Source organism: Scardinius erythrophthalmus, assembly GCF_964197995.2.
Source record: "Scardinius erythrophthalmus genome assembly, chromosome: 7".
Taxonomy (NCBI): domain Eukaryota; kingdom Metazoa; phylum Chordata; class Actinopteri; order Cypriniformes; family Leuciscidae; genus Scardinius; species Scardinius erythrophthalmus.
In genome coordinates, this window is record NC_138227.1 from 10,884,267 (window position 1) to 10,903,368 (window position 19,102).

A 19,102-nucleotide genomic window follows, 5' to 3' on the forward strand; every position below is an offset into this window, starting at 1 on the left:
ATACAATAGTCCTACCTGATTTTGAACACAAGAAGGCAGTATAGCTCTATGAATGACTTGACTTTTATGAGACTAAATAGTACAATTTCTATTTTTAAACTTATAAATAATTATTAAATTTAAAAAAAAAAAGAATAAAATGAGTTTGGTTGTGATATTTGTATACTTTTATAGAAATAAATGGTGTATAATTACATTTTTAGAAGATGAGGCTTTTAGTGTTTAATTTTTGTACATTACTTCAGTCCCTCACTATAGCAAAACCATTTGAGATGTTTAATATCCGTTCACAATTTAGCATCTTTAATGTATTTTCATCATTTTGAAAAAGTTTGGTGTGAAAAAATAAGCCAGTTTGGAAGAGTAGCTAAAAACTCAGAGTCTGAAATATCCCAAAAATCCACATTCAAACCAAAATATCTGACTTTCTTTTGCTCTGAGCTAATGACTGTTAATTAGAAAGTTGTCCGGCTCGGTGAGACCAATCTATATACTCATGTTTGTAACTGTTGGTAAAACTAACCCCCCCACTTTTGTCAAAAGCATGTTGAAAGTGACACACTTCCTGCTGCCAGTTGGTGGCGCTATAACTTTGACTCACAATAGTTACATCCATCTGATCGGCCTCTTATCACAAACACACTGCTGAAGTTTCATCAAGATCAGTTAATGTATGCAGAAGTTATAACACTTCGTGTCTCTCTTTTCTCGCCATAAATTCATTTCCTCGCCACGGCCAAACCGTTCAAGATATCAAAGATCCGTCCGCAATTTAGCATCCTCAATGCCTTGACTTCACGCTGACCGAGTTTGGAGGCGAATCGATGTATTTCCTAGGAGGAGTACATTAAATTCCACAGCAAGCGTTTCCAAACAACCCTAAATAGCCGACTTCCTGTTGGGCTGGCGTAAAACTTAGAGCACGAAAGTTGTTCGGCCCGATGAGATCTATATGTGTACCGAGTTTCAAATTAATTCATGCAAGTGTGTTTGATATATGGACCAAGTTTTAGAACCCCGTTCAAGGGGGCGCTGTCGAGCCCCCCTGCCACGCCCGGCTACCAGATTCAGCCCCGCCCTGATGGCCGCGGGTTCTGACCTGTGTGCAAAGTTTCAAGAGTTTTCGAGCACGTTTAGGGACCCAAAAGCCCCAGAAACCTTGAAAAACAAATGAAAAAGTAAATCTCACTCAACTGACAAATCACCCCCACCCCTCACACACTCAGAGACAGAGAGAGAGAGAGAAAATTCTCCAAAAAATCACATTCAAACCAAAATATCTGACTTTCTGTTGCTTTGTGCTATTAAGTGTAAATTAGAAAGTTGTCCGGCTCGATGAGAACAATATACATACCAATTTTTGTGATTCTAGGAAAAACTAAGGCCCCATTTTTGACTAAAGGTGGCGCTACTGAGCCATTCCACCACGCCCGTTTTTGAAACTTTGCACATGTCTACTGGCTAATAAGTGTGATGTGTCTGTTGAGTTTCATGCAATTTCAAGTATGTTAAGAGTCTCAAAAGCATCAAAAAAGAATAATAAAGTTTGATGCGTTGCCATGGCAACAGTATCTAAGATATCAATAATCCTTTCACAGGTCTACATCTGCCGTGTGTCTACATTATACACATAAAGTTTGAAGCAAATCGGGTAAAAATAAGAGAGTGATTTCAAAGCATTTTGAAAGTGACACACTTCCTGCTGCCAGTTGGTGGCGCTATAACTTTGACTCACAATAGTCACATCCTTGTGTTCGGCCTCTTACAACGAACACACTGCTGAAGTTTCATCAAGATCAGTTAATGTATGCAGAAGTTATAACACACTTCCTGTTTAATTTTTTCGCCATAAATTCGTTTCCTCGCCACGGCCAAACCGTTCGAGATATCAAAAATCCGTCCGCAATTTAGCATCCTCAATGTCTTGACTTCATGCACACCGAGTTTGGAGGCGAATCGATGAATTCCCTAGGAGGAGTACATTAAATTCCACAGCATGCGTTTCCAAACAACCCATAATAGCCGACTTCCTGTTGGGCTGGCGTAAAAAGTAAAAGTACGGAAGTTGTTTGGCCCGATGAGATCTATATGTGTATTGAGTTTCATATTATTATATGCAAGCGTGTCTGATTTATGGACCAAGTTTTCGGACCGCATTCAAGGGGGCGCTGTTGAGCCCCCCTGCCACGCCCGGGTACCAGCTTCAGCCCGGCCCTGATGGCCGCGGGTTCTGACCCGTGTGCAAAATTTCAAGAGTTTTCGAGCATGTTAAAGGCCCCAAAAGTGCCCGAAAGGTTGACAGAAAAATAAGAATAATAATAATAATAATAAATAATCCTACCGGAAACAATAGGGCCTTCGCCCTTTCAGGGCTTGGGCCCTAATAATAAATATAGCTGCGAGCAGCGATTACGGGCCCAAGCCGGTGGCACCGCAACCCCGGTGCCTTTAGTTACCTAAAGGCACCGGGGTGGCGGTACCGCCGGCTTTGGCCCTCCATCGCTGCTCGCAGGTATATTTATATATATATATATATATATATATATACATACATACACACACACATACATATATATGTGTATATATATATATATATATATATATATATATATATATTATTGTTCAAAAGTTTGGGGTCAGTAAGATTTTTAATGTTTTTAGGAGAAGTCTCTTCTGCTCACCAAGGCTGCATTTATTGATTAAAAATACAAACAAAAACAGTAATATTGTGAAATATTATTCCAATTTAAAACAGCTGTTTTCAATTTTTAAATATTTTACAAAGTAATTCATTTCTGTGATCAAAGTTGAGTTTTCAGCATCATTACTCCAGTCTTCAGTGTCACATGATCCTTCAGAAATCATACTAATATGATGATTGATGCTCAATAAATATTCATTATTATTTTCAATGTTGAAAACAGTTGTGTACAGATTTTTTTTTTCAAAATGCTTTGATGAATGTAAAGTTCAAAAGAACAGCATATATTTCAAATATATATATTTTTAACATTATAAATGTCTTTACTGTAACTGTTGATCAGTTTAACTCATCCTTCATAAATAAAAGTACTGATTTATTTTATTTATTTCCCCAAAAAATACAATTTTAATTATTACTAACCCAAAACTTTTGAGCGGTAGTGTTTAACGTTACAAAAGCTTTAGATTTCAGATAAATGCTGTTCTTTTGAACTTTCTATTCATCAAAGACTGTACACAACTGTTTTCGACATTTAAAAATAATAATGAATGTTTCTTGAGTATCAATCATCATATTAGAATAATTTCTGAAGGATCATGTGACAGTGACGACTGGAGTAATGATGCTGAAAACTCAGCTTTGATCACAGGAATAAATAACAGTTTAAAATATATTAAAATAGAAAGCAGCTGTTTTAAATTGGAATAATATTTTACAATATTACTGTTTTTGTTTGTATTTTTAATCAAATAAATGCAGCCTTGGTGAGCAGAAGAAACTTCTCTGTTATGTGCGCGCCACAGACTGCACGCACGTCCGCTTAGAGTTGCGCCTTTTGCCTTCCGTCAATATTACGTTATTAGAAAAATATTTTTTTAGAGAATCGATTTTTTGACATTTGTGAATCGATTCAGAATCGTCCACGTCCGCATCGCGATGCATCTAAGAATAATTTTTTTCTCCCACCCCTATATTTCATACAACAGGTTAATAAACAGTTACAATTAAGTCACTTACATTTTAGATGCAATGTTGACTGTTTTTGTTCTGTTTCAGCAGCGAAAATAGTTAAACAAAGATCACGGCAGAACCATCACGCATCACGTGTTTTCTCATAACTGAACAATTCAGCATTTTTAACGAATCGGTTGACTCAAAGATTGAATGATCAATCCATAAACATCAATCTTAATCATGATCGACTCATTCGAACAAATCGTTTGAACGAATGAATCAATGACTCGATTAAGATGGATGCCTGGCGACACCTAATGGCGGTTTAGTGTTGTTTAAAAGCATCATTCTTTCCCACATGTGTGTGATTTGTGTGTGCAACATTATCATTATTTTTCTTACACTATTATATTAGCGATTTAAAAGCACCCACTCGTGTCACACGTCGATTAACCGGTGGGAAAATATCCTCAGACACATACCTAATAAATGTATATTTAAATACAATATTGGCCTACCTGGTAAAAAGTTTTATAACTATTTTGATGTCCTTTTGGACACAAGAGGGCAGTATAGCCCTATGTTTGCTTTTTTGTTGAACCAAATAGCACTAAATAGCCTGTTTTAACTTTTTCATTCTTCTTGAATTGCAAAAACAGAATAAAATGGGTTTAGTTGTGATATTTGTATACTTTTATATAGAAATAAATGGTATATAATTACATTTTTAGAAGATTTTTAGTGTTTCTTTTTTGGACATTATTTAATCCCTCGCCATAGCAAACCCGTTTGAGATATTTATTATCCATTCACAATTTAGCATATTTAATGTAGTTTCATCATGTTGAAAAAGTTTGGTACGAATAAAATAAATAGTTTAAGAGGAGTGGCTAAAAATTCAGAGGCTGATTTTGCAAAAAAAAAAAATCACATTCAGACCAAAATATCTGACTTCCTGATGGCCAGAGCTATTGAATGTAAATTAGAAAGTTGTCCGGCTTGATGAGAACAATATACAAACTATTTTTTCTTTACTGTAGTTAAAATTAACCCCCCCACTTTTGTCAAAAGCATGTTGAAAGTGACACACTTCCTGCTGCCAGTTGGTGGCGCTATAACTTTGACTCACAATAGCTACATCCATCTGATCGGCCTCTTACCACGAACACACTGCTGAAGTTTCATTAAGATCAGTTAATGTATGCAGAAGTTATTCCACTTCCGTGTTTCTCTTTTCTCGCCATAAATTCGATTCCTCGCCACAGCCAAACCGTTCGAGATATCAAAAATCCGTCCGCAATTTATAGCATCCTCAAAGTCTTGACTACATGCACACCGAGTTTGAAGGGGACACGGTGAATTTTCTAGGAGGAGTATTTCACATTCCACAGCAAGCGTTTTCCAAACAACCCATAATAGCCGACTTCCTGTTGGGCTGGCGTAAAACTTGACGGGGGTAAAGTTGTTCGGCCCGATGAGATCTATATGTGTACCGAGTTTCATATTAATTCATGCGAGCGTGTTTGATATATGGATCAAGTTTTAGAACCCCGTTCAAGGGGGCGCTGTTGAGCCCCCCAGCCACGCCCGGGTACCAGCTTCAGCCCGGCCCTGATGGCCGTGGGTTCTGACCAGTGTGCAAAGTTTCAAGAGTTTTTGAGCACGTTAAGGACCCCAAAAGCCCCTGAAACCTTGATTAACAATATAAAAGCAATAGTCAAATCCCCCCCTCCCCTCACACACACACAGACACAGAGAGAGGGAGAGAAAATTCTTCAGAAAATCCACATTCAAACCAAAATATCTCTCTTCCTGTTGGTCGGAGATGGTTCATGTAAATTAGAAAGTTGTCCGTCTTGATGAGAAAAATACACATACCAAGTTTTGTGATTCTAGGAAAAACTAAGCCCCCATTTTTGACTAAAGGTGGCGCTACTGAGCCATTCCACCACGCCCGTTTCTGAAACTTTGCACATGTCTACGGGCTAATAAATGTGATGTGTCTGTTGAGTTTCATGCAATTTCAAGTATGTTAAGAGTCTCAAAAGCATCAAAAAATAATATTAAAGTTTGATGCGTTGCCACGGCAACAGTATCTAAGATATCAATAATCCTTTCACAGGTTTACATCTGCCGTGTGTCTACATTGTACACATAAAGTTTGAAGCAAATCGGGTAAAAATAAGACACTGATTTCAAAGCATTTTGAAAGTGATGTACTTCCTGCTGCCTGTTGGTGGCGCTATAACTTTGACTCACAATAGTCACATCCATGTGATCGGCCTCTTACAACGAACATACTGCTGAAGTTTCATCAAGATCAGTTAATGTATGCAGAAGTTATAACACACTTCCTGTTTCATTTTTTCGCCATAAATTCGTTTCCTCGCCACGGCCAAACCGTTCGAGATATCAAAAATCCGTCCGCAATTTAGCATCCTCAATGTCTTGACTTCCGAGTTTGGAGGCGAATCGATGAATTCCCTAGGAGGAGTACATTAAATTCCACAATAGGGCCTTCGCCCTTTCAGGGCTTGGGCCCTAATAACTGTCCTTGCCTTTTCATCACAAATTTTTCACTGTCTTTAAGTCCTGACAGTAGTTTTTTAATGCCAAAAAAGAGGGTTTGTGCTGACACAAGCTGTTAGTAGTAAATCTGGCCATATATATTTTTTCTTTTTTTAAACCTAAAGTTTTTTGTCTAAAACATGTACAAAGTGATATTTCACACAGTGAAATATTAGCGCTGAAAAGGCGTGAACACAGTCATGTTTGTGGCTGACCCTTTCAGATGCAAAATTTATAGGAGGAGAGTATTTAAATGAATCATGCATGGTGATTAACTGAGCTTTGCGCTAGTCAATTACCCTGGAAATCCAGAGTTCTCGCGAGAGCACAAGTTGAATTTGCTCAGCGAGTTACTCTGGCGTTGAGTAATGATGCTCGTTAAATATGCCCCTCGATCTGAGCTGCACCAATCACATCGGGTTATCTGATATAGGCGGGCCAGAGGCGAGCTAAACAGAAGACGACAGCGCTGTGATGTCGTAGTCATCAGTAAACATTGCAAGATGGCTATGGATGAATAACAGTTGTTTGAAACGGCTTTGGCCACTACAGTGAACGAGTTAGACTTGGCTTTTTATCTAAAACAGGAACAGAAGACGCTGCTCGAATCATTCCTTTTTAAAGAAGGACGTTTTTGCTGTTTTGCCGACTGGATACGGTAAGAGTATAATCTACCAGTTAGCTCTGCTGGTAGCTAAGCGTATGGGGCTTGTTGTGATTGGTCGTAGTGTTATCCAATTGCGTGCAGTGAGATTTTCAAATGCATGCTTGGTGCCGCCCCTCGAGCTGGCCGATTTTCATTAGTCAATGCCAGACCATTAATCTTTCAGATTTAGGTCTGGATTTCCAGGCTACTAGACAATGGTATTTGTGTCATTATTTACCACCCCAAAAAAGCATGTCTAAAACCAGACGTTAATTTCTTGGTAGATTGTGTTGGTCATTCAAGCACAGAGCTTTCCACACCCATCTGCGCTTTTTTGGAATTGCGCTCTCACGCTAATTTGCCATGTTTGATAAATCTGGCCCTAAATGTGTTCTGAGGTCACTGTATGTCCTGTAATTTGGAATGTGATACCCGGAAAGTTGGGCATACACAGTATTAGTGGTGCTTTATGAGAAGTTAATGCTAAATGCTTTTCTAACTAGTTCTCTTGTCATCATGTGGTGTCCAGGTGTGATTGCTGTCTTCTCTGTCCCTCTGTTTTACACAAGGCACCAGGTAACACAGTCTCTGTGGGCTACAACAACAGTGGCATCTCATGCATATTCATGTATTTCTCTGTACACTTTAGTTCATATTCTAATAAGCCTGTATATAACTCTGTATATCGTCTCTGGTTACTTGCGTAACCTATGTTCTCTGAATAGGGAACGAGACGCTGCGGATAGCGCAGTGGGATATTCTCTGAATGTGCCGATTGTCTGAAGCCCTGTAGAATCACGCCAATTCATTGGCTGATGGCGCTCGCGCAGTCTGGCTCCGCCCCGACGCTCTTACGTTGCATCATTACATATTCGCGCGCGCGCCATCTGTCCTCAGATTTCTCTGCCGAAAAGAAAACTGTCAGCAGCGCGAGGAGCTTGGCAGCTAACGCAGCGTCTCGTTCCCTATTCAGAGAACATAGGTTACGCAAGTAACCAGAGACGTTCTCTTTCATAGGTTCACTCAACGCTGCGGATAGCGCAGTGGGAACGGACTACCAAACTCGCCAAGCTAGAGCGCTTTCCATGACTGGTACAAAAATAGACAACGACCAAGAGGAGTTCAAACAGAAAGAACCTGGGAACCCGGGGTCATGTCAAGATCCAAATTATAGAACCTTACAAAAGTGTGCGGAGAGGACCAGCCTGCCGCAACACAAATGTCCTCCAAAAGTGCTCCTCTAAAAAGAGCTTGAGAAGATGCCACACTTCTGGTGGAATGTGCTCTAATGCTAAGAGGTGAAGGAAGGCCACGCACCTCGTAAGCCAACGAGATAGCTTCTGTAACCCAGTGAGAAATCCTCTGCTTTGATGCAGCAAGCCCACGGCGGCCAGCACCGAAGCAAACCAGAAGCTGGTTAGATTTCCTCCAACCGCCTGAGCGGTCTACATATATCTTAAGAGAACGAACTGGGCAGAGCAAGTTAAGCTTCCTATCTTCCTCAGAAGAAAATGGAGGAGGGTGGAAAGCGTTAAGGTTAACCACCTGCGAGCGGAAAGTTGTGGAAAGAACTTTGGGAACATACCCTGGTCTCGGCCTCAAGGAAACCTTGACCAAGCCAGGAGCAAAGTCCAAGCAAGACTCTAACAGAAAGAGCTTGTAAGTCTCCTACACGCTTTAATGATGACAAAGCCAACAAAAGAGAAACCTTGAGAGTTAGAATCCGCTCCGGAGCTGACTCTAAGGGCTCAAAGGGAGCCTTCATCAAACCCTCTAGGACAACAGAAAGGTCCCATGAGGGAACTCTAGGGGAGCGAGCCGGTTTCAGGCGCTTAACCCCACGCATGAAGGCCGAAACTAACCTTAGTTTCCCCAGGGGAATCTCGTCCGATTCCCTATGCGCTGCAATAGCTGCGACATAAACTCTGAGAGTGGTAGCAGCTGCTCCAGAAGCAAACTTCTCCTGCAGGAATTCCAATACTGAACCAACAGGGCAGTTAACTGGACTCCTATCATGTGCTAAGCACCATGTCTCAAACACCCTCCATTTGGAAGAATATAGCCTCCTTGTAGAAGGGGCTCTAGCACTCGCAATGGTCTCCTGAACGTCAGATGGGAGATCAGAACTTAATGCTAACAGCCTCTGATCGGCCAAACATACAGCTTCCACATGTCCGGGCGAGGATGCCATATCCTGCCCTGCAGTTGGGACAGCAGGTCCTCCCTGACCGGGATCTTCCAGGGAGAAGATTCCAGCAGAGGAATTAGCTCCGAAAACCATGGCTGGGACGGCCAGAACGGAGCTACCAGGAGGAGGCGGACTCCGCTCTCTCTCACTCTGGCCAAGACCGCCTGGATCAGTTTGATGGGCGGAAAGGCATAGAGTTTCCGCGTTGGCCAAGGGTGAGCGAACGCATCTATCCCTAATGGAGCCGGGGGACTCAGGGAGAACCAAAGCGGGCATTGGGACGACTCTTGAGATGCAAAGAGGTCCACTTCCGCTTCTCCGAAAACCTCCCAGATCAGGGCCACTGCCTGGCGGTTCAACATCCATTCTCCCGACCTGAGTTTCTGCCTCGACAGAAAGTCTGCTGCGAGGTTCAGAATCCCTGGGACATGAACTGCTCTCAGAGAAAGGAATCTGCTCTGAGACCACAGGAGAAGGTGACGCGCATGCCTGTTCAGGGTGCGTGACCGAGAACCCCCCTGTCGGTTTACATGAGACACCACTGCCATGTTGTCTGTCCTGACAATTACATGGTGTCCCTCCAGAAGAGGGAGAAAATGATGCAGAGCCAGAAAAACGGCTCTTAACTCCAGGCAGTTGATGTGCCAGGAGAGAGTCTCGCCAGTCCAGACGCCACATGCTGGTCTGCCCTCGAAAACTGCTCCCCAGCCGGTGAGAGAGGCATCCGTCGTAATCATCTGGCGACGAAATACCGCACCCATGCTGACCCCTTTCCAAAGAAAAAGAGGGTCCCGCCAAACTGACAGGGCTCGAAAGCAACTGCGCGATACCTTCAGTAGACGAAGGGTTGGCCCGGAGGGCCGAACCCCTGAGAGCTTCATCCACCACATGAAAGGTCTCATGTGGAGCAGGCCCAGCGGTAGCACGGAGGAGGCCGCGGCCATAAGGCCCAGCATCCTGCGGCAAGTGCCCACAGACACATGGTGGCCTAGCAAAAAACGGGCCACGCATGTCGTCAGACTGGAAATCCGTGCAGGAGCCAATCGGGCCTGCATGAGAACGGAATCCATGTTCACTCCCAAGAAAACGGTGCTCTGAGCCGGAGCAAGAACACTCTTCTCCGAGTTCAACCTCAAACCGAGAGACTGGATATGACTCAGGACGATGTCTCTGTGGTGGGTCACTAACTCCCTGGATTGGGCTAAAATGAGCCAATCGTCCAGGTAATTTAGAATACGGATGCCCTGGAGCCGCAATGGGGCCAGAGCTGCATCCATACACTTCGTGAATGTCCTCGGGGCCAGAGCGAGGCCGAATGGAAGGACCCTGTACTGGAACGCTCTTTCTCCAAAGGCGAACCTGAGGAACTGCCTGTGTCGCCGTACAACCTGGATGTGAAAATAAGCATCCTTTAGGTCTACTGTCACGAACCAATCCCCTGGCCGAATCTGAGATATGATAGCTTTCAGCGTCAACATCTTGAATTTCCCTTTGTAAAGGGCGAAGTTCAGTCGGCGGAGGTCCAGTATGGGACGCAAACCGCCGCCCTTCTTCGGGACCAGGAAATAGCGGCTGTAAAAGCCCCGTTCGGTTTCCCCTGAAGGAACCTCTTCTATCGCTCCTTTGAGAAGGAGGGATGAAATTTCCTGCTGAAGTACAGAAGCCTGAGTGGCGCTGTCTACTACGGTAGGAAAGACCCCGTTGAAACAAGGGGGATTGCGGCAAAACTGAAGAGTGTAGCCGAACCGAACTGTGCGAAGAACCCAAGACGATACCCCTGGTAAGCGCTCCCACTCTTGAAAGAAATGTGAGAGAGGAAGAGGGATGTTGTAATGCAGACGACATACCTGAGTGAGGGTGCCGTGTTGACGTTCGTGGGGTAGAGAAGCTGACCGTGCAGGAGAGCCCTTGGCGTCCTGGCACGTGATGGGAGGCATCGATGCTGGGGTCATGGTGACCAGGTCCGCCTGTTCCGGAGGAAAGCGAAAAGTGCCTCCGAGGATGCGACCGGCAGTTATAGAGAGTGTCGGGGGTGAGGGGAGAAAGCAAAAAGCGTCTCCTTCCTCCCGCGCCGGGCTGAGTCGAGATGGTGAAAAATGGCCTGCACTTCGAGACACTCTGAGTGGCGAAGGTGACAGGGCAAGGAAAGGAGAGCTGGGAGGTGGGCAGAAACGCTTGCGCGGTCTGTCCCAACCTTGAGGAAGCAGAGGAGCTCTCCTTTTTCCGACCGGAGGGTCAGGAACGGCTCTGGGCCGCCGGAGCGGTCGGTTTGTCGGACCGCTTCATCTGGAGGCGCTTGTGAGGCCGTTGACGGGGAAACGGGCGACCGCGGGCTCCCCAAACCGTGGTAGGTGGGGGATGCACCGGTTCGCTCCTCCTGGAAGAGAACTCCGGTCTAAAAGAGGGACGTTCTCTGGGTCGAACAGGGGAGGGAGCAGAAGGTTCCCTAGCCCTCCTGGGCATGAACTGTCTGAACGCTGCCGATTGGGATTTGGAGGAGCGGAATTTCTCAACCACTGTGTTAACCGCCTCACCAAACAAACCTGTTTGAGAAATGGGGGCGTCCAGGAGGAAAACCTTCTCCTTGTCACGGATCTCCGTGAGATTAAGCCACAAGTGGCGCTCCACCGCAACGGAACCAGCCATAGAGCGACCTATAGCACGTGCTGTATGTTTGGTGGCTCTTAAGGCTAAATCCGTAGCCTTACGAAGCTCCTTGACTGCTTCAGGGGTCATGCCATCGCCCTCGTCCATTTCCTTCAGGACGTCTGCTTGGTAGGCCTGAAGAATGGCCATAGTGTGCAGGGACATGCCTGCCTGCCCAGCCGCCATGTAGGATTTCCCAATTAGAGAGGAGGTAGTCCTACATGCTTTAGAGGGGAGGAGGGGGCGCGATTTCCAGGACGGCGCCGAGGACGGAGCAAGATGGTCGGCTAAAGTCTCCTCAATCGCCGGAACGGCGGAATAGCCCTGTTCCACAGAACCTACTAGGTTGGTGAAATCAGCAGCTGCCGCATTAGTGAGGCGCGCAGAGAAAGGCTGCTTCCAGGATCTGGAAATCTCGTGATGCAGATCACTGAAAAATGGCAGCTTTCTCCGTTGAGGCCTAGAATTAGGGCCACTGAGAAGTCTCTCGTCGAGTTTCGACGACTGAGATTCGCGGGGCTCGTCGGGCCAATCAATAGCGAGCTTCTCCGTAGCGCGCGAAAGTACATCAACGAGCTCCGCGTAGGCCGCAGTAGGCCGCGCTTCCTGGCCGCTAGGCGGGATAACCTCGTCGGCGAGAGTAGGCCCGAAATCCTCGGAGTCGGAAGCCTCGGTAAAAAGTACATCCTCCAGCCCGAAAGAAACCGCGTCGCGTGCTCCCGGGCTGGGGCGCAAATAATCATAAGAAAATTCGACTGGCATGCCTCGCGCGTGCCGAGGGGAGGGAGGGAGAGAAAGAGCGGGGCTCGTCTGCTCGAACTCCACATCCTCAAGCTCTACATCCGAACCCCAAGTCGCGGATCCTCGAGAGGCCTCGGGAGCGCGACAGGGGGGGACGAATGATTCCCTCTCAAAAACCGCGAGCCGCGATTTGAGGGTTTTGAGCAACAAATTTTCACAGAATTTGCATTTAGACGATCCTATGACTGCCTCGCGCGCATGTGAAAAACCCAAACATTTAACACACTTACTGTGCGGGTCGTCGTTAGCGATGTAACGAGCACATGGCGGAGAACAGCGTCGGTATTCCATGGCAACTTCACCGTAAGGAGAAACAGAGTTCCGCTTGAACAGTCGCAGAAGCGCCGAGAATAATCCAGAAATCGTATGAGCTTAGAAAAATCAAGAGCGAAGGGCAACGTGACCGCTTCGTTCTGAAGGCAGAGAAATCTGAGGACAGATGGCGCGCGCGCGAATATGTAATGATGCAACGTAAGAGCGTCGGGGCGGAGCCAGACTGCGCGAGCGCCATCAGCCAATGAATTGGCGTGATTCTACAGGGCTTCAGACAATCGGCACATTCAGAGAATATCCCACTGCGCTATCCGCAGCGTTGAGTGAACCTATGAAAGAGAACCACCTTTTACCTGAGCAAGAAACTTTTTGAAAATTACTACAAATTCAAATGAGCGCTGGGTTAAGCTGTGCTGTTATTGACGGCCACAACAACAGCAATAAACGCAAGAATTATAAGGAATGATGGTTTATGTGCAATTATACCGAAATAAAACAATATATTGACTTCTATAGACACTTTTTGTAATGTTTATTAATATAGTGGATAGGCCTGTCACAATTATGAATTTTGTGTTGACCAGTAATTGTCATACAAATAATTGTGAATAATAATTTCATTCTGGTTTGTTCATGTCACCTAATGTTTTTTATTTTTATTTACATTAATCCTGTGAAAATGTATATAATATAATATAATATAATGTAATGTAATGTAATATAATGTAATAATTTAATGTTTTTTAATTGATTTCATTCTGGTTTGTTCATGTCACCTAATGTTTTTTTTTTTACTTGGAATTGTATATAATATAATAGTAAAAGAATATAATAAAATAGGCCCACATAATTTACTTTAATGCTGTGAAAATGTATATTATTTAATTAAATTATTTTTTTTAATTGATAGACAGTCCTAGTGTTAACACATCTATTGCAGCTCATGTCACTCTCATCTTTTTCAGGACAAAGTGGACAGCTGCTTTGTAGCAGTACTAGCCTGTATTGACAACATAAAGGACTTGTGAGTATAGCGCCATCTACTGTGAACAGTAATTAATATATTACTTTAAAATCAGTGCTTCAATGAGCCTCATGATATTTGTGTAGTTTCTTGGCTAGATCTGATTTCCATCAACCATTGAATAAACAAACATTGATTCTCTAAATCTATAATAGAGCACAAATGAGACTGTACTTCAGTTGTATTTTTGTCTGTTGAACAGCCTTTATCGCCTGACCCAGGGTGGGGGACCACCCCTGGATCCCACCCCTGGTGGAGCTAAACCCAAAGCCCATTGAGACATCTCACAGAGGAGGAGGAACTGCACGCAGTCACTCAAAAATGTCTTAATTAGCAGTTTGTGCTCAGAGTCCCGCCTCTGCAGCATTGGGGGAGGGACTAATAACAGGGCCTTAAATATGGTTTAAGGAGGGAGGACCATGCAAAGAACAATCTTGGATGAAAATGGAATCAAAGGCTTTGGAATTTTAAGAAGTTTAAGACATGTTTTCATTTCCACATTTCAGTGTGACTGTGAGTGTATGAATGAAAGACAGATCGCTAAGATACTTGAGCCACCCATACAATAACGGAGAGTTATCTGAACAAACATGGATGACTTCAGTGAAGTAACAGCAGTGAAAATGCGAATCAGAGCTTTTTGAATGCAGATTGACTGCAGTTCGCCTAGCAGGAACATAACGCAGGACCAGTTTCCAGATGGGGTTTTTACTTCTTACAGTCTCAAAATCGCTTTGTGTGTGTGTGTGTGTGTGTGTGTGTGTGTGTGTGTGTGTGTATATGTGTATGTGTGGGCAGCTTAAGCCTGTTAAAGTACCTAAGAGCTATTAAAACCACAATGTTCTTTTCTTTTCCAATGTTTTGTTTGCTTGGTGTTATTTGAGTGTAAGTTTGATTCCATGTCAAATCACTCTTTCCACTGTCACAGGGTTTGCTGTATTAAAGATACAAAGATGATGAAACAATATTTAATAAACACAAAGTGCAAGACTACACAATCCACATAACGTTATCACAAGACAAAGGACTGAGGTGTGCCCGGTACACATTGTACGAATTTGGGCTGTCCCAGACGAAAGATGACCAATCATGGCGATTTCTGTGTTCGTGGCCCCTAAACGGTTGTCGTACGTCGTACAGTGAGAGGTTCAAGGTTCATGGCCGTTATCACTGTCTTCAGACCAAAGATAGCCTGTGATAATTTTCTGACATTGTCAGAAATTTAGCATGATCATCTCACAGTGTGTTTGCAGCTAACAACCTACGTCTACTAACTAGCCAATAAAAATGCGTCATGAAATGTCGTATTGATCAATGCGACATGGCGCTAAAACTTAAAGCTCCATTTGCAAAATTGGCCTCTTTTTACTAGCAATGACCGTGTCCATATTCTCTTTCGCTTCCTCCTCTTTTTTTCAGCGCTCATAAAAACGTCTCGGTTACAGATGTAACCTTAGTTCCCTGAAGAGGGAACGAGACGTTGCGTCGAAACACGGTGGGAACGCCTTTGCGTGATTGCGGCGTGAAGCGCGTATGAAATCAGTCCAATGGTATGACGGGACGCCATAGGCGGGTGACGTCATCAACCAGGAAACTATAAAGCACATCCAAACCAAACAGTGTCAGCTTCTGATAAATCTGAAGCAAGTCGATCATGGGTATTCTGGGAGTATGACAGGGCGACGCAGCATCTCATTTCCTCTTCAGGGAACTAAGGCTACATACAAAACCAAGACGTTCCCTTTTAAGGGTACTCGCACTGCGTCGAGATGCTGTGGGAACCGCCATAGGAGCAAGTGTCTGTCCGTGTGAAATCTAAGCGCGCACTAAGACGAAAGCACCTGTGCCCCTGTGGAGTGGACCCAAGGTCAAAGTCATAAAATCTCATGAATGTGTGCGGCGAGGACCAGTCTGCCGTATCCCAAACATCTTGGAGGGAAACTCCTGACAATAATGCTTTAGTAGCAGCCATACTCCTTGTAGAGTGTACAGCCAAAGGAGAAGGCTGACAGGCCGGCTCATTAGAAAGTGAAATAGCCTCGTCCACCCACTTGCTCATCCTCTGCTTAGAATGACCCAAAGCAAATGAACAGTTGTTCAGACTTTCTCCACAGGGCAGCTCTGAGAACATAAGCATCTAAGGCCCTGACTGGGCAGAGCAGATTTAGTTTCTCTTGGTCTTACATCTGGAAGGGTGGAGGATTGAAGGCCTGCAGTACAAAAGGTCTTACAATATTAGTAGGAACCTTAGGAACATAGGTTTAGGGTGAAGAAAGGCCTTTACCATATAGGTGCAATTTCCAAGCACGAGGAAGAAACCAAGAGTGCTTGGAAGTCTCTAATTCTCTTGAGAGATGAGATAGCTAGGAGAAAAATAGTTTTCAGCTTTAGAACCTTCTCAGAAACTTCCTCAATAGGCTTGAAGGGAGTCAAAGAAAGGCCTTCTAATACTATGGCCAGGTCCCAGGCCGGCCCCCTCATGCGGAAAGGTCTCAACCTCAAAGTGCCACGAAGGAAACGGGTAACTAGAGGGTGTCTCCCCAAAGACACACACCACCCAAAGGAGTTTGGTAAGCAGCTAAGGCCGCCACATACACCTTTATTGTGGAGGAGGATAACCCTGCAGAGAATCGCTCCTGCAGGAATTCCATCACAACACCCACTGGGCAGTTAACTGGGTCCAACTGGTGACTTCCGCACCATGAAGTGAATAATTTCCGCTTCAAGGCATAGTTGGAGTTTCCTCATGGATGGAGCACTGGAGTGGAGGATGGTCTCAACATGAGAGACCTGAACTCATGAGCTAGGCCCCTTCAGAGGCCAAGCCCACAGTTTGCACAATTCTGGGCGGGGGTGAAGGATTGACCCGCTTGCCGGATAGAGAAGGTCCTTCCTGGGTGGAATCTCTAGAGGAGAGCCGTTGAGGAGAGGCACTAGGTCCGAGAACCATACTCAGGCCGACTAAAACGGGGCTACTTGTAGAAGGTGGACCCTGTCCCAGCGAACTCTCTTCAGAACTGCCAGGAGCAGAATGATTGGGAGAAAAGCATACAGAAGTAGCCTCGGCCATCTCTGCACCATAGCGTCCAGCTCAAGAGGAGCTGGATAAGTGAGGGAGAACCATAGTGGACAATGAGACGTTTCTAGAGATCCAAACAGATCTACTTCTGCTTGACCAAAGTTTTCCCAAAGGAGCTCCACCACCTCGGGGTTTCAGGGCCAGCATTTCCAAGCAATGTATGTGCCACGAGAGATGATGGTTCCACCACAAACCTCAAGCCGAGGAGACCACTCATGATCGCCCCCCAATCCCTGAGGGATGCATCCACTGTTAGCGGGACGCGACGACAAAGAGCTGCCCGCACAGGTCCTTGGGAAAGGAACCAAGGTTTTTCCACAAGACGAAGGCATTGCCGCGTGACCTTGATCATACTAAGCAGATTTCCCCTCTGAGAGAATCCCTTGGTTTTGAGCAACCTCTGTAGCGGGGCCCACTGTAATTTTAAATGTAATATCGAATAACACAATACAGTTAAAATTATAATCAAGCAGCCTACTTTACATGTGCTTTTGTATGTTTGTCAACACATCAGAATTGGTGTACTTCTTTAAAGCATGCTAAAAAAATTTTTAAACGATTTAAAATGTACATTAAAAAGTACAAAAGTAACACACTTAAGTGTGTTTAGAAACAGTCATGAAAGTGTATCTTTAAGTACTCTTAAGAGGCCTTACCTTAATAATATTATTTTATCAGCAAATACCATTTAAAAAAATATAGGCCTACTTTTAAGATTTGAAGTACACTACAACTGTACAATCAGTACAATTAAGCACTGGAAGTTTGGGCAGAGCATCAAGTGAATAGCATGCTGCTAACTTTGCACAGACAAGCAGCATACATTCTCTTAAGAAAATGTGAAAATTATTTTTTTTTACGGTAACCTCTAATAGCTGGAAGAGTGGATGCCTTGAATTTATTATTGACTGATGAAGTCATAATAAAATAATAAAAGGGGGAAACTGCTAATGGCCTTCTAGTACAATGGAACATTTTACAATGATGGTCAGCAAGACTATCTACATAATGCCCTCCTTTCCCTTCATTCTAAATAACATCAGGAAGCATTTAAAGGTCTGGCACAGGCCTGAGTGGATGCTGATAGTAGGCCCTACTTCCTTTTTATGTGTTGTAGTTTCACTTTCCACCTTTTTTTTTTTTTTTTTGCAATATTGAGAACTTTCTTAAAGGCCAAAAAATTGGAAGTGAAACACGCAAAGCAGGATTGAGATTCTTCATGCAGTTACATTGAAAGGGCAACTGAGGCTTTCATACTTAAAATAAAAAAATGCCATAAAAGTATGACTTACCATATGACTTATGTGCAATATTAGCTTGTTGCAAGAACATAAAACACATTTTGTGGTAATGTAATGCTCTTTTGTTATCAGACATTAAGTTATAAGGTGTGATTTCAGACACATATGATTCATTTAGCATTGATTTACAGGCAGAATCTTTTTTTTGTTTTTTTTTTTTACAAAAATTATTCCTCTGAATAAATGTAGCTCAGGGGCCGTATTCACAAAGCATTTTATCTTACCACTAGGAGTACTCCTAAATCGCACTAAAAGATTTTAGCTAGGAGTTTTCTCTTAAAAGTTATTCACAACGCCTTTCAGACCTACTCTTAGTAAAGAAAAATGACAACTCCTAAACTAAGAGTGAGTCTTCGTTGCTATGGATGACGTCATTACTCATGCACGAGCTGGACTCAAATGACCAACTTGATTGGCTGATGATTGTAACGCGGGAATGATTCCAAACCCCTCCCCTACGATGATGAGTGACAGGTCTGAGAATGCGTGCGCTACACAAGTAGTGCGAAGGACGGAAGATGATGAATAACTGAATAAATAGCCTAAATGAATAAAAAGTAAGGCAAAACAAATAGCCTAGTAGCCTAATGAAACGTATGGATTGTTTCAATATCTTTGCAACATTATTGATTAATCTGTCACTATATGCCTCTGCCTACTGTACGTTTGCAAAGAGAAGAACATTTTAATTTGATTCACAATCAAACGTTACGATTAGTTTACATGCAATGAATGAGTAGCCTAGTTTTGGTTGTTGTTGGTGGCGTTATTGCATCCCTAGTTATGCCTACACTGTAAAAACTAAAGGAGCCTCAAGTATCCTGTTGGATACTCAAGGAACTTCAAAATGTAATTTTGGTGCCTCAAAGCTCTTTTTCCTATAGAAGGGTTACTGGAAGAGCATTGACAATCTTTGAG

The 19,102-nt window shown here is 43.8% G+C and overlaps 1 protein-coding gene across 2 annotated transcripts in view; it reads left to right on the forward strand.

The window, feature by feature from the left end:
• rtn2a (reticulon 2a) overlaps positions 1 to 14,661 on the forward strand; it is a 38,262-nt gene extending 23,601 nt beyond the window's left edge. Inside the window, exons 8-10 of one of the 2 annotated variants that reach the window (XM_081370467.1) lie at positions 7,402 to 7,448; positions 13,746 to 13,804; positions 14,007 to 14,659. In XM_081370467.1, the coding sequence (XP_081226593.1) occupies positions 7,402 to 7,448; positions 13,746 to 13,804; positions 14,007 to 14,082 (182 nt within the window). In that variant the 3' untranslated portion in view covers positions 14,083 to 14,659. Of the gene's footprint in view, positions 1 to 7,401; positions 7,449 to 13,745; positions 13,805 to 14,006 lie in introns of both variants that reach the window. The other variant, XM_081370466.1, reaches the window with a different exon arrangement.
• Positions 14,662 to 19,102: the final 4,441 nt, after the last annotated feature.